The sequence below is a fragment of the Durio zibethinus genome, chromosome 1 (genome assembly GCF_047325235.1).
Source record: "Durio zibethinus cultivar Kanyao isolate XHJ-2024 chromosome 1, ASM4732523v1, whole genome shotgun sequence".
Taxonomy (NCBI): Eukaryota; Viridiplantae; Streptophyta; class Magnoliopsida; order Malvales; family Malvaceae; genus Durio; species Durio zibethinus.
Window position 1 is genome coordinate 7,635,263 of NC_143162.1, and position 15,914 is coordinate 7,651,176.

The window sequence follows — 15,914 nt, forward strand, 5'->3', positions numbered from 1 at the left end:
GTTCCTAAACGGCTTTAACGTTCTACATTTTATATACTGTTGTTGTCCCGCCACCGGTAACCGGTTACATTTAAAACAAATAAATAAACACTAAGGGAAGCGGATTTCAAATTTGTCCAAAGTTAGATTTTATAATTCTTTAGTGCATTTCCTGTCCCACAAACTAATTCAATTTTTTAACAAAACGTGATCGCAATTTAAGATAAATGAAGAGATTTTTGATGTTGGGTTGAAATTCGAGATCTCTTAAATATTATTTTTAAAAATATGAATTAATTTAATTAAATTTTGAATATTTTAATCTCAAAAAAAAATTACGCTTATAAGCTTTTATGGGTAAAAGAAATATTTGTTTATTAATAACAGATAATCGGATATTTTTCAAATAAAATTTAAAATATATCATACAAATATGAAAGAATATTTTTAAATTTATCCAACGAAAATATCATTGGAAACAATATGGGATAGCTAAAACCATGTTGTCAAAAAACTTTTGTTTCTGAAATTAGAACATGAGTTTCTTAAGAAATAATAACTGAGATTTATACATACGTATATGATTTTTCATAATATTAAATATAAATAAATTTCATATATATTACAATATAAAAAAGTCAATTTTTCAATTTTATTTTTTATTCTAATAAATGTCAAACGTGCATAAATTAATTTTATATATAGGAGAAAGATCGATTTATATCAATATAATTTTTTTTTAATTATATATATATATATATATTGTAGTTTGAGGACGATGCAAATGAATTTAGTAATAAAAAAGAAAGTGTTATTCGGAAATCAAGAAGCATTGCCCTACTTTCCGTAGGAAGTTTCTTGAGGTAGCACTTGATCTACGTTGATTTTTTTTTTTTAATTAATGGTGGCTTACTTACGATTAAATTATCATGTTTAATAATAATTTAAAAATTTTACGTGATAATAATTTTGAATAATTAAGAATTATTAAATTATTTTCTTATAAGATGACTTGGATCTCATCTAAAAGAATGGAAACATAGTGATTTTAAAACTGTTTTAAGGTAAGTTTACCTTTGAAGTAGTATCAGGTCCAAATATGTTGCTTTTCAAATTGTTTTACTTTTATACGCAAATATCCATATTTTAATCATTTTATAAAAGATAATTATGTGATCATTAGATATCAACATATTAATAACTTTGAATTATACTCATTAGAATTGGTTCATACCTTATAATTTTTTATAAAATAATAAATTATTATTTTATAGATTATTCATTAAATATTAATTGAATTTGTTGCTTTCATCAAATATCTTATTATTAATAATAAAATAATTTTGGATGCTTTACATTCATTATATATATATATATAATATCAAATATAATGATTTAAATAACAATGATTTATAATATTATACCGTATATAATAATTTAAAATTAATAGTGATCAAATCTTGATAATATGATTACTATAATAATCAAATCACGATTATAATATTAAAAATGATATCAAACGTTATCTTATATTATAAAAATTAAATGATAGTTTGAATTTGCCTCGTACTTATCTCAATCAATTTCTTATTTATTTTATTTTTCTAAAATTTTGTATATGATGGTAACTTCCTTAGTTAATATTTTATTGCAAGCTAATTCTTTTGAACTTTCATTGCAAAATTCATAGTTCAATTTTAGAAGTTACATGGTTTTTTTATTGGCTTCAATTACCAAGTGAAAGACAATGCCATATGAAACAAATAACAATAATTGAATTTTTTTTTTAATTTCTTTGTCAATTGAAACCCAAACAATATTTAAAAACATGAATTAATTTTCTCAAAATTGGCACGCAATGTTAAATATGTGAGGTAGGTTATATTGTTATTATACTCCCACCCTTTGACCTTTTGGTATATTTACTAGAAATAATAATATGATATTGTCATATGATTTGATCAAAGCCATTATCCACGTATTAAAAAGAAGAAGAAATCCTTTTTATTTCTTCCTCACGCATTAATTCTTTTGAAATCTTATACTTGTCCAAGTCCTAATTTATGCGGCGACTTGTGAGTTGTGATTCCTGTTGAAATTTTGACAAGATTGAAAAAGAGATGGGTAAAACGTTTCCTTTTCCTTTTTTTTTTTTTTTTTTTTGTTTTTGACCTAACAAATGGTTAAATTAATCCAAAATTTTCTAATGAAAATTGATCTTAAATATAATTTTTCATGAAGTTTTTAAATTATACGAACGAAATTAAAGAATTATCATATATTTTATTAAATATATTTAAAATAATTATAAAATTAATATAAAAAATAAAAAGATATGTATAATAAGATTCTAACATCACTTGTGAAATATAAAAATTTTATCCTTATAACATAATAGTCAGTCAGTGATCACCTCTATGCTAATAAAAAGTTAGAAGCATCATTGGTTATCCAACCTTGTAATTAATACATAAACTTTGATTCAGGCTAAAATGAATATTTGGACTTAATCGAATATACTAGTTAAAAAATTAAAGTTCATATTCAATCCAAACTCTATCACAATATTAAAATGAAAAAGAGAGGGAGGAGAGAGTGATGGAAAAAGAGAGCTCTCTTTAATTTGGAAGATTACATCATGATATAGATTGACCAACTCAAAAATATAAACATGGTTTGGGACGTGCATAAAATGTAGCAGAGGACAGTGACCACTAACTTGTATGATGAGTGAAAACTTCTCCATGCATCATCAAATGATATATCTATCTATATATACATATATATATATGTAGAGAGAGAGAGAGAGAGAGTGAGAGTGAGAGAGAGACAGCCAAGCCAACTAATATTATACAAGATTCTAATTTTTTTCATGGAATGTATCTTATTATACTAGTTATATATATAGGCAATATACTAACAAAATATATAGGTTTTCAAAATTATAAATTTTATCAATTTGTAAATCAATTCATAAAAAATATAATAAATCAAATAAATAATTTTATTTAAAATTATAAACAGCTTTTTTTTTTTTACAAAAAGTGTAAATAAATCAGTTGTTAAACAATATATTTTTTTTTATCAAAATTAAAAAATAAAATATATCATTAAAAGAATAACATTGATACTTTGAAATTAGAAACTAAGTTGTTTTTTCAACCATTTATAAAGTGGTTCTAATCTACTTTTGTATTAAAAAAAAAATTTGCATGGTAGAAAGAGAAAAAGATCTAAAGTAAAATTAAAGGTGAAAAATTATATGAAAAGAATAAATTGATACTTGATTGGAGATTTGAATTCTTATTAAAGAAGTTAAAAAATTAATTTGGCTTTTGTTAAATTTAAATATTTATAATTTACTTTTGTATCAAACTTATTGGTTTTCAAAATTAAGTTATGAAATAATATAAAAATTAACATTAATAATTTTAGTTTGAGAGGATTTAATTATATATATATATAGACACGCACACGAGGAGATTTAAAAATTTTGGTGGCCAAGGCGCCCCTCATACTGTAACTACTGTCCGTCCTTGTTTGGACGCGAGATTAAGGTGTAAAAATGATGTTTTTATGATATTTAATTAAGTTAATCCATAAATTATTCTTAAAATATAATATTTAATATATTTAAATTTTAAATTTTATTATATATAATTTTTTAATATTTTATATTACGACGTGATTATTTATAAAAAAAAATTCTGATAATTGTTAATTTTTTTATTTATATTGACTTTAATATGAAAAGTGTAAATTATACATAATTAATCTATCATATTTGTGTGTTTTTTTATTATTTATGTAATAATAAACTTAAAAATATTTACTTTTCAAAATCGTTAATGCTCGTTAAAATCACGCGAAGCAGACAAATACTGCAATGATGAATTGAGAAAATTTTGTATCGTTAACACATGATTGGACCGACAAATTTGACTTTTACGGACTGAAATAATTAACCACTTGGTTAATATTTAATTATATAATATAGTGGATGGTAAATATCCAACCATATATTTTTGTAATATGCATTAAACCTAACCAAAGAGATCGATCCACATTTACAAGAATTAATATGTTGTTAATTTGGAGATTAATATTGTTGATAAGTGGCGGAGATTACTTACTGTGATTTCATCATTTCAGAAGATAAAAATTAATTTTATATTACACATAACAGATATACATGGTGAGGATGAAGGTGACCCTTTGGAGTTAGATACATTGGACATGTGCCCATTGACAAAAAGTTGTAATTAATATAAAGGCCTATTGTCTGGGTGAAATGGTCATATGTATATATAATTACAAGATCAAGAAAAATTATGTAATTGAATGTGATATTGAACTTAATTTGGTCAAAAAAAAATTGAGAAATTTTGTCCTAACATAATAAATAATGTTGTTAGTATTGTAAGAATTAATTGTATAATTTGTTTTTTTATTTATTTTTAAAAAATTGAATTTAAAATTTTAAGCAGTTGAATATATATTATTAAATTAAATATTAAAATACATATAGATTTTAGAAATAAAGATTCGTGGCATGAGAATAAAACAAAATCAGGTTAACATTGATTTGACCACGTGGCTAGAGGTTTCTTAACTACAGACAAGACAATAGATTTATTTTTATTTTTTTTTGGGGCGGGGGGGTTTATATATTTAAAATTTAGGCTAAAGTTGACATTATTTTTAAACAAAATAAAATAATGCCGACATATTAATTTCCATACGTTAACAAAAAATTTTAAAATTTAAAAGTAAAACATGATAGTGATGTTAATAATAATCAATCATCATAAAATTCGTAATAATAATGTATAATAATTTGAATTGAAAGAAAAGTAGCAACTACTTTTATTCTAAAAAAAAGCAACAATGACTTTAATTTATCTAATTATTATTTCTAATGCAATGTTGATAGAAGGAAAATGGCTGCTTATTGTGGTCCATTATACTTTACTCTTACATTAATTATGTGTAGTAGTGAAGTTTAATTAGCATCACATTATAATGCCAACCTTTTCTCATATTTTATTTCTATATAAAAAATATCTTAGTTTAGTAATAAAAAAAATAACTTTTAAATATTAAGATTTAAATTTTAAATTTGATGAATTTTAATTTTTCATCTTTTAGGATGTATTTGATGTGATATTTGAGAGAGAAATTTCATTTCAATCAGATTTTTCAAAAATTTCAAAATAAATTTACATGTTTGGATGAAAATAAGAGAGAATTTCAAAATTTAGATAAAATTGTGAAAGAAATTTTGAAATACTCAAATTTTCTTGTGAAATTCTTCCACCTAAAGAGGTGATTTTTTTAAATTCTTCTAAATCTTCCATCTACTTTTTACATATGACCTACATAAAATACAAAAATAAAAAAAATAAAATATCATTTATTTAATTATAATAGTTTTTATTTTATTATTATTAATAATGTCTATATTTTTACAAACTAATGATAACCATAATATTTACTTTATTACGGGAAGAAATCAACATATATAATGTAAAACTTTTTAGTTTTATAATTTTTTTAATTATTGATTTTAATAGATCTAATAGATAAGAGAAACTAAAAAGAATGATTTAATCTCATCGCTTAAATCTATTGAAATCGATAGTTAGAAAAATATATAAAACTCAAAAGTTTAACACTTAAGTAAATTGATCTTACCCTTTTTATTTATATATATATATAATTTGTATCTTTAATATCATTATTCATCTTTTATAATTATTTTTCTATATCATCAAATTTCAATTAAATTAATTTTCTTTTTAAAAATAAATATCCAAATAAAATAATTACAATGCTAGCATTTTTAATTGATGCATTTTAAAATATTTTATTTCAAATTTCTTCAAAAATTTAAAATTATTCATCTAAACATATTTTTAAAAATAATTATATGAATCAACTGAATTAAATATCAACTTTACATGCTAAAAGAATTTTCTTTTTCAAATATGTTTAGCAAAAATAAAAATGTACTAAATACTATTCATATTTTTTAATAATATTTTATAAAAAATTATTAGTTGACATTATGTTCAAATGAATTAATTTAGTAACATGGTAAGAAGAACATAAAGGTAAAACAATAGGAGATTGATTTAATTAGTTAATTCATATTAATAGTTTTATTTTAATAATAAAAGATTTTAATTTGAAGTTTTGATAATTATCGTTAGCATTATTTAAAGTCTTTTTTTTCAAGATGACTAAAAAATTTAGGAATTTATTATTTAAGTTTTTTAGCAATATTTTTATTAAATTATTTTTAATAAAAAATTTTACAAATTTTTTTAAAATAATTTTATTTAAGTCTTGTATAAAATAAATAGACAAATTTAAAATGTTTAATTCAAAAAAAAAAAAAGTGATTAGGGCCAAGGGTGGACGAGCAAAGCCAGAACGTCTGAGAAACAGTAGAAAGGAAAAAATGGTATTAAACGGCCGACAAAATAAAGGGTGGTGGGGAAGGGGGGTGGGGTGGTTGAGTGGTTGTTGAAGTGATATGGCGGCAACAGATCACAGCCAACCAAGTACTAACACGTGTTTAGTGCGAGTACCAAATTGCAAATGCGCTATGCCTTTGGAAGGAATCACGAGGTGAAAAATACTTGTACAGTTGTAGTACCAATGAGTTGAGTTGCTTTTCTCCCCCTATTTCTTTTTCTTAGCTTTGGTTTTGCAATCTCAGAGTCAATTCTGCGCTAAGCAAAGTTATACGGAACAACCAATACCAAGTCTTTCTTATTATCTTTATTAGAAGCCTACACCAAGTTCTTTATCTAATATAAATTATGTAATTTTGCTGTTATCTGTCAAAACCTGAATCCATCAGTTGTATAGTTGTTGTGTTGTAATTTTATAGTAGTATCTTCCTCCAACAGCTGCGATAGTTTGGAGGAGTGGACACCTGCCATAAACTTTTAATTTTAAGAAAATAGGCTTCCTCACCAGTAACCGGAGTATAGTTGCTGATGTCAAAAACAAGTTAATATATCAAATCAAGAATCTCCAGCTCAAATTTAAGTGACACAAGATATTTATATAAATATATATATACTAGTCCATCGGTCCTTTTTTTTTCTTTTTTATATCTCAAAATTTTATTTTATTTTTTATATTTTAAAATTATATTTTAATTTTTTTTTTATTTTTTGACACTAAAAATTATAAAATTTTAATTTTATAAAAAATTTAAAATTTAATATTAAATAATTAAAATCAAAACTATTTTTTAAATTTCATTAAAGTTAATAACATTCAAACAATTTGAGATGAAAGTATTTGATAATTTAAAATATTATATAATGACATAAAATAAAAATAATACGAATAAAATATAATTTAAAATTTTAACAAAAATTATATATTAATTTAATAAAAAAAAATATTTCATATTTTTATATCGATATGAATTAAAATATATAATTTTTATATAACTTATAACATGATATATAAATATCAATATTTTATATGAGATAAATATATTAATTATCGTATTTAGATAAAAAGAGTATAATATAATGATAATATAAAAGTGAATAATGTAGCTTCTTTTCTTTCCATTTATATTTTAATATTTTAGATTATTTCTGACTTCCATTTCCTCGTCTGGAGGGAGCATCTTCTTATCGTTGTGTACAATTTTCATTTCACTATTATTGAAGTCTTAAAAATCTTGAGAACAAAATTTGTGGGTGTGCCTGAGATAACGTCTTCCGAAAGGGGGTAATAGTTTCTTATTATAACAAGAAACTAATCGGTTGGACACATTCTTCCTGCAGCTCTTTGATCCATATTTAGTCGAATGGATTGTTTTTTTGCTCAAATTTTGTACTTGCTGCTTTAAAATTCTGGAGTGTGAATTATTAACAATGATCACTTGAAGCAAAAGAGCAAGCAAGTTCAACGGAATTCATGGGATATTTGACACCATGATTCCAATATGCATGAAACCCAAATCCCTCTAGCGATTGATCATGCACACCCCCTTTTGTACAAGAACAAATTATACATGAAAATGAAAAGATTGCACATGAATCCTGAAGATCAAGAATCCTGAAAAACAAGAATGGAAAGATCATCGAATGTCATAAGAACAAAGCAATGCCTGTTGAGTAAATTGAAGCCGTGAACAGGAAAGCTTTTGCAGAGACGATAAACGGTTGGCGATTACCAATTTGATTTACAAGAAAGTGAAGTACCAAGGTCCCCGGTTTTGAAAAAATTGGGAACCCTCAAAGGGGACAAGTGTTCCATGGATGACGTACGGAAGGGGACCAGTTGTGACTAATAGGGGGCTTAAAGAGTAGGAACAGGAAAAGATGTGGAGTGCAACTCAAGGCAACAGACCAAAAGAGCATTCAACACAGACCAAAAGCAAATTGACTGTGCTTTGTCATCAATCCAGACAGTTCCTTTTCTTCTTATAGAGAGGTAATTAGGCCGTGAGGGTTTAGGTTTTTTTAGCCCCACTTTCACTTTCACCGAGTGGACACGCCCTAAATGTGCAGACGGGGTCACTGACAACCTGCAATGGAAATGAAACTCTGCTTTGAGCTTCTGGTGAAGTGCTGATCATGAGCTCATGGACCACAGAGAGAGTCCATGGGAAAGTGTGCTTTGTTAAGAAACCATCTTGCCTTTTCTTTCTTCCTGTTTTTTCACATGAATCTTTGCCCTGCACTCGAAATGGGCTGAAAATGAAACTGCCAATGTCTGCAGTCTGTCCATTAACAAATGTTTGTTCACATTTTTGGACTTTGGTGTAAAAGTTAATTAGATCATGAGCTTCTGCAAACCTCATGGCAGCAAACTCAATTCTAATCCTAATTCATCAAACAAAGGTATAAGAAGAATCATTAGATTTGATGAAAACTCGAACTTACATCTGTTTAGAATTTAATTCATTTCTAGGCTTACTCGATTATCATACTTCTAGCTTTTCCCTTAACCGATTTTGTTAATCATGTTTCACAAGTTTCGAACTTACTAACATAGTTCACCTATTATGGATTAGTTTCAGATTGGATGTCACTTATTTTCTTGTTACTAGTATGAAATTCTTATGCACAATTAACAGATAATGTTGGAAAGGCAAAGTACATAGCTTGAGCCATTCTGTTCAAGAAGCAGGATTTTTTACCCTCACCAGCCCTCAAAACCCATACCTCTAAACTGTCACCTAGCAAAGTTTAAAGGAGGGCAGGTAAAAGAAGGACTAGAATTTACAATTTTATACTGTCAAAAAACATTGTGTCATCTAGAATCTTGACCCCCAACATTATAAAAATCCATCCAACCATTGGTAAGCAAATCAATGGTAGCCCCTAGGCTTGGGGGTTTATTTATGTACCAACGTAATAATTCACAACTGCTATAACTTGTATCTTATGCCTTTTTTACCATTTTTCTCCATTGTCCAGCTTTTGCAGCAAACCATCTTTATTCCCTTTGCACAAAGGCTGCACGCATATTCCTTTTGGGACATGCAACAGAAAAGAAAAGAAAAGAACAAGACCCCCCTGCTTTGGCAATGAAATCCATGAAATGCTTCACTTAAGTTTAAACAGAAGATTGCATTGCATCTGTGCAATTCCATTAAAACTGGGCAATTTGAGCACGCGTGCATTCCAGGGAAAAAGAAAAGGGTCGCCATCTCAAATACTACCTGATTGTTTTGAGAGGTGAGAAAAAAGGGTTCTGTCAAATGAAGTTAACTATTTAAGGACAAAAATAAGTCATTAATTCATAAAAGTGTGGTTTCAACTTCATCTGCCTTTTCGGTTTCCATGTAAATGTATTATATGGTCATAAAAGTACAGTTTCTTGCATCAGCGATTGTGGGAGACCACCAGTTTCCGGATCAAGATGTTCATTAATGAAGCTGGCTGCCTGGTTCTTTAAAGTTTGTTTCTTATTTCAGTAACATAGCATCAAGCTCTGATAAAAACAAAACCATCCTTCTAAACAGATTACTTTGCCAAATACTGGGAAGCAGTTTGCAGTAGGAAAAAAAAAAACAGTAAAAATATCAGCCCAACTTTGACCTCAAGCCCTCCAGTTACTATGGAATAAATTTAAGGCCTGAATCTCGCCTCTCCCCTCTTTTTTTTTTGTCTGTCCGATTAATTGCATAAAAGAAAGACTAAGACGAGTAGATATCTCTCAAATCAATGGAATAACCAATCCAAATTGTGCAACATTAATAACATAATAATCAGAGAGGAATAACAAGTATGCAACATCCTTTAGTAATTGTAGGACAAATTTTCCATTGAATCCCTCTTTAAAATTGCAATTATTGGACCTGAAAAGGAATTTTACATTAAAAAAAAAAAAAAAAGAAGAGCAGTCCTTTACCAAGGTCGATATCAATAAAGAAGGAACCAACTTTTCTTGTCTTCTTGTTTATGCCTGCTAGTTGCCACCACATCCTTAAAGTAAGAGGCTACAAAACAAAAAAAGTTGTGATATTGGTTTCCTTTGATTCATCCAAGCAAACTGTTTTAACAAATATTTATTCCATCTGGAGTTTCCTATTAGTATATTAAGATCATAACAATTCTATTAAATTAACCGGCAATGATTTAGTAGTTATAAACATAATTTTATAAGTTACGACCACCATCCAAACTTCCCAAATAAAACCGACAGTTCAATAAAAATTCAAAATGATTCCAACAGGCAGAGGTGTTTAGGTATACGTTTGACTAGTTAATAGATAAAAATGCTGGCGGTTCACTTTCAAATGTCATAAAAACATGGGCCGCTGGCCGATTCTGACATTAGAGACATTTAAAAAAAGAAAGAATGGTTTTCTTGAAATATAATATTAAATTTTTAATTTCAATAGATAAAGTTATAATAACTTCACTCATGTAAGAAAAAAAAAAAAGGCAATTTTCTACTCGGCAAAAATATATTAATTTCTTAATTTTTTGAATTTGACATTGAACTTAACCTCCTCTACGCTGTCTATTTTAACTTCATTTGAATATACGATAAAATTAATTTAGTAAAATTAAAAAAAATGATGAAAATAAAAATAATTATTATAATAATAAAATTAAAATCAATAGTAAAATATGCATTTAAATACAAACATAACAGTAACGATTAAATGAAAATAAAAATAACTATTAAAGATTTTATTTTAAAAATGCATTGTTAAATTATTTTTATGCATATTTAATATTATTTGTATTCTAAATAAAAATATTAATACATATTATTTATTAATTTATTATATAATAAAATTTTTATTTATTAGTTTAATATATAGTAAATAAATTTATTTATTTATTATAATAAAATCAATAAAGTTATTTTAGTATTTTTAACTAAAAAACAAAACGAAAAAACAAAAAAAAATAAAGGTATGGATAATTTTGTCCAATCATTAGAATGACAAGGGTAAAAAATGATAAAAAAAAAAATCATAGGCCAATGTGCAAGGAAAAATTCTCACTTGGGTCTAGTGAAAAATTAGAGGTGTCATTGATTATCGGGTGTCTTCCAAAAACTATATCAATCCCCAAAAAATGGTTAAATGGCACCACAATGGTGCTTCAGTGGGCTCCAATAAGCCCTTCCTATGATGTATTTTTTAGGCAAAAAACTTTAATCCAACCACATTAGCAAAAATAAAATCAAACAATCAATTAATTATACAACAGACAATAATTTCACGTGACTTGATTCAATCGACTTACATCTACAGATAAAAAAAAAATTCACTAGTCATAGAGAATTACAAATATGCATCAAATCAATCTTATTCAACAATTAATATCCATAAATCCTCTTAATTTCTTCTAGTCCTATGAAGTATTCTCAACCCAAACAAACATATACCCATATGCATTCATGTATCATACTTATATTAACCATCTTAGTCTCCTCTAGTTCACTCACAAACATTCAAACATACACACCCATACAACGTAAATCTTCACTAGTCTTATAGGGTATTCATCCTATAAAACCCTACAACTCTCTTACATCTTTTAATCATATTTAATCTTGTAGAGACTTCACCTATTTATAAGCATATAAACTTAACTATTACGAATCTCTTTCCATTTAAAATTCTTTTTCTACAAGTTTTTTTATCCATAAAGTAATATCTAACCAATTTCAAATAAATAACTTATGGGATTTGAGTCACTATTCCAAACAATCTCTATCTTGACTCAAACTCCATCAAATCATTGTTTCCATCTTAAACATGCTTGGTTTCACCTACAATGGAAGTCTCATAACAATCTTTTTTATATGTCTTCACACTTCACATAAACCGATCTATCAAAATATGAACTCAAACTCTTTACTTGAATCGAGCTCTTCTCAACTTGACTTTTCTCATATCTCAAACCTCTAGCTGTTGCCACATCTTGAACATTTAGCTCTAATACTACTTGTTAGGCAAAAAACCCTTATTCAATCACACTAATGAAAATAAAATCAAACAATCAATTAATCACATAAGAGACAACAATTTAACGTGGTTCAACTGACCTACGTCCACGAATGAGAAAAAAAGATTCATTAGTTATAGAGAATTATAAACATACATTAAATCAATCTCACTCAATAATTAATATCCATAGACTCTCTCAATCTCCTCTTCTCTAGTCCATTCACAAACATTCAAACATACACACACCCATAATACATAAATCTCTAGTAGTCTTATTAGGTGTCTATCCTATAAAATCCTACAACTCTCTTATATTTTTGTCTCATATCTAACCCTATAGAGACTTGACCTATTTATAAGTATACAAACTTACCTATTAAGAATCCATTTTCTCTTAGAATTCTTTTTTTGCAAATCTTCTTATTCATTAAGCAATATCTAACCAATTTCAAACAAACACTCATGGGATTTAAGTCACTATTCCTAACAATATTTGCAATTTGCATATGATTCGACAAATAAGTTTCTATTACTGTGTCATATGCCTATAAGAATGACAGTGATATTGATTCTATATGAAATGCATAATTTTCCCGCAAACTTATCAAAAATGAAAACTTATATAAAATTGATCTAGACTATAATAAATGTAATAATATATGGTTTAATATAAACCTTCAACCAACAATTATGCCAAGCTTCCAATTTAAATTGTTCATCCATGCAAATTTCACAATTAACTTAGATAGTTCAGCTTGAAAATAATCAAGTTAAAAATGATTACCCTTTGACAATAATTCATCACTGATATACTTAAGAAATCATATAATAATATATATATTTTTTGAAATAAGATATCATATCATAATATTTAATTATATAATGTTATCATTTTCAAAACTTTAAATTTGGACCTCCATTAAGGTTAATAAATTGACTGAAATGGGCAAAAACAAGGCCAGCTAAGCCTCAAATAGAATTTGAATTTTCATTTGTGCTTAATTGTGCTAGAAATGCCATATTGATACTGGTAAATAAATAAACAAAGTGACGCACAAAAGTTCAATAAATGGGCATCTTAAAAAGCAGTATTTAGCAAAAGTGGTTTTCATCCACCTCCAGTATATGACACCCAAGCGTATGCAAGTGTCAATCATTTAAATTTTAAAGTTCAAGAAATTTAAACCAGACAAAGCAAAAGCACGATGTGGGAGAGAGGTTGGAGCATGCCTATGAGAGATTCATAACCTCTCTATAGCAATTGGAGTCTATAACCAATTTCCACCTCGTTACATATAGCAGCGGATGCAGGTGTGCAAGCAATGCTCAAAGTCGGTCATAACATTGAACCCAAGATTGCAAACATGTTAGAACCAAAATGCAGAGAAAGAAGAAAACAGTGATTTAGTCCACCTAGGACGTTAAAATCCCCAAGTCAAAATAATGATAATTCAAGACTTTACCCTCTCTTCTCATCCTGTAAACAAGGTTTCTCAGTGTGACAAATTTCCACTGACTTTGATTCATTGGTTAGCATACCATGGCGTCCCAGCACAACAAGATCTAGAAGCTTTCTCCTTACATTATAAACTGGATTTAGGTCAATTAAACAGCCCCTTTCATATGCTTCTCTAAGAAAAACAGTGTGTCTTTTTCCCTTGGTTGACAAATAAAATATCCCCGGGTGATCGAGGAACAAATCCCTTATATTCAAATCAATGGCGAAAGCTTTCCTGAAATGGCTAATCTTCTCCACCTCCACCATCCCCTCCACTGTCAAACTCAAGAATTCATGAACAATTGCAACTGCCCGTTTTTCTAATCCCATTGTTCCAGCCTTAAACCTTTTCTTTTCTACCATCTCTTCATAAGGCCCCACATATGGCAACCTTTGCCATTCCTCAACCTTAGCCCTAAAATCCTTGCTCAATCTCATCCCTGGTGGATAGGAATGTTTAAAACCATATTGAAGTTCTGTTCTATCAAAAATGCAGTCCTCCGCACAACACTCCATAACTCGCCAATTCTCAACGGAAGCCACAAAACTCTTATCATGCATTTCATCAGTCAGTTTCAAAATATGAGTATTAAGTTCATGAGCATCAGAGAGCTTAAATATGTGTGAATTACGAGATATGACTGAGTCCTCAAAGTTATCTGGCAACCCAAGTTCCCTCCAAACTTTGAAAACAGCACGAAGAGGCAATGATTTAGTTGTTGACATAGACAAAAGCCTAAGTAAGCGGTCAACAACAACAGGCAATGAGGCATTGATAGCTTCTGTCTCTTGGCGGAAAATATCAATAGCAGAATCAGTCAATCTACAGAAAGGCTGTGACTTATTGGGATCATAAAAAATGTGGAAAATATGAGGGTACTTACGGAGAAAAGAGGCAGCACCACGGTTTAGATGTAGCTTTTGGGAGAGCCTGGATAGGAAATCAAGGGATACAGAAGGAGGGTTATTGGTGGGATTTGAAAGGATAAGGTCTTGTATTGCCACGACTTTGAGAAGGTTTTTGTACTTGTCCATCAGTTTCTCAAATGTAGGGTCCCTAGCTCTCGATGCTACATACTGGGCAGAGGATGTTTTAAATCGACTACCAATTATTTGGTGTTTTAATATGGTTTTGACGGTGAGGATTCGCATTTTGAAGCAAGAAATTAGCAATGGTTTTTTTCTTTTCTAACAGTCTCCTCATGAACTTTTGACAAACACATAACAGGCAGAAATAGCGCAAGCTGAAGTCCAACAAATCGATTTCAGTTACTGATGCTTGTTGCCAATACCACCAAAGATAAGAAATTCAGAAGAACCGAACAAAGAATCACTACTGAAAGAGAAAGATTTCCATTAAGGTAATTTTTCCAACTGCGAGAGCCACCGCACCACAGACGTAGCCTGTTTGGATTGAAGTAAGTAAAGGACGAGAAAGGAAAGGAAAAGAAAGGCTTTTAAACGAAGGGAAATGAAATGATACTTAGGGATGTGAAAATTGGAAAACGATGCTGATTGGGGTTAGGTTGGAGTAAACAAGCGATGGCACTTGCATTGCTGCGTTCGGGGACACCACTAACAAACAATATTACCAAAGTTGAGGAATAAGTATAAAGATTTATTTAGATGAATTTTTGTGAGATTAAAACTAATGGTAAAAATAATTAGTTATTTTAATGATGAAATTAAAATAAAGTATGTATTTGAATAAAAAAATAGTGGTTAAATAAATTAATATTAAGCATAAATCTAAAACATATAACAAATTAAACAAATTTATATTTAAAAACCAAAAATAAAAAGAATTTGTTGAAATGTTTTATGAAATAAAAAAGAAACGATAGGAGGGAATATGACTTATAAATTTCAACTACACTCTCAGTTTGTCTATTGTACCATGGATACCCGGTCTCCAACTAAGTAAATATTATGATTAATCGCACTGAAATATGCCATCCAAATGACATCACGGCACAGTTGGGG

General features: G+C 27.9%; 1 protein-coding gene across 1 annotated transcript; it reads right to left on the bottom strand.

The window, feature by feature from the left end:
* Positions 1-13,400: 13,400 nt before the first annotated feature.
* On the bottom strand, positions 13,401-15,572 carry LOC111311094 (Ubiquitin carboxyl-terminal hydrolase family protein). The gene has a single exon (XM_022910467.2). It carries the CDS (start codon positions 15,081-15,083, stop codon positions 13,893-13,895), a length of 1,191 nt encoding a protein of 396 aa, XP_022766202.2. The 5' UTR covers positions 15,084-15,572; the 3' UTR covers positions 13,401-13,892.
* Positions 15,573-15,914: the final 342 nt, after the last annotated feature.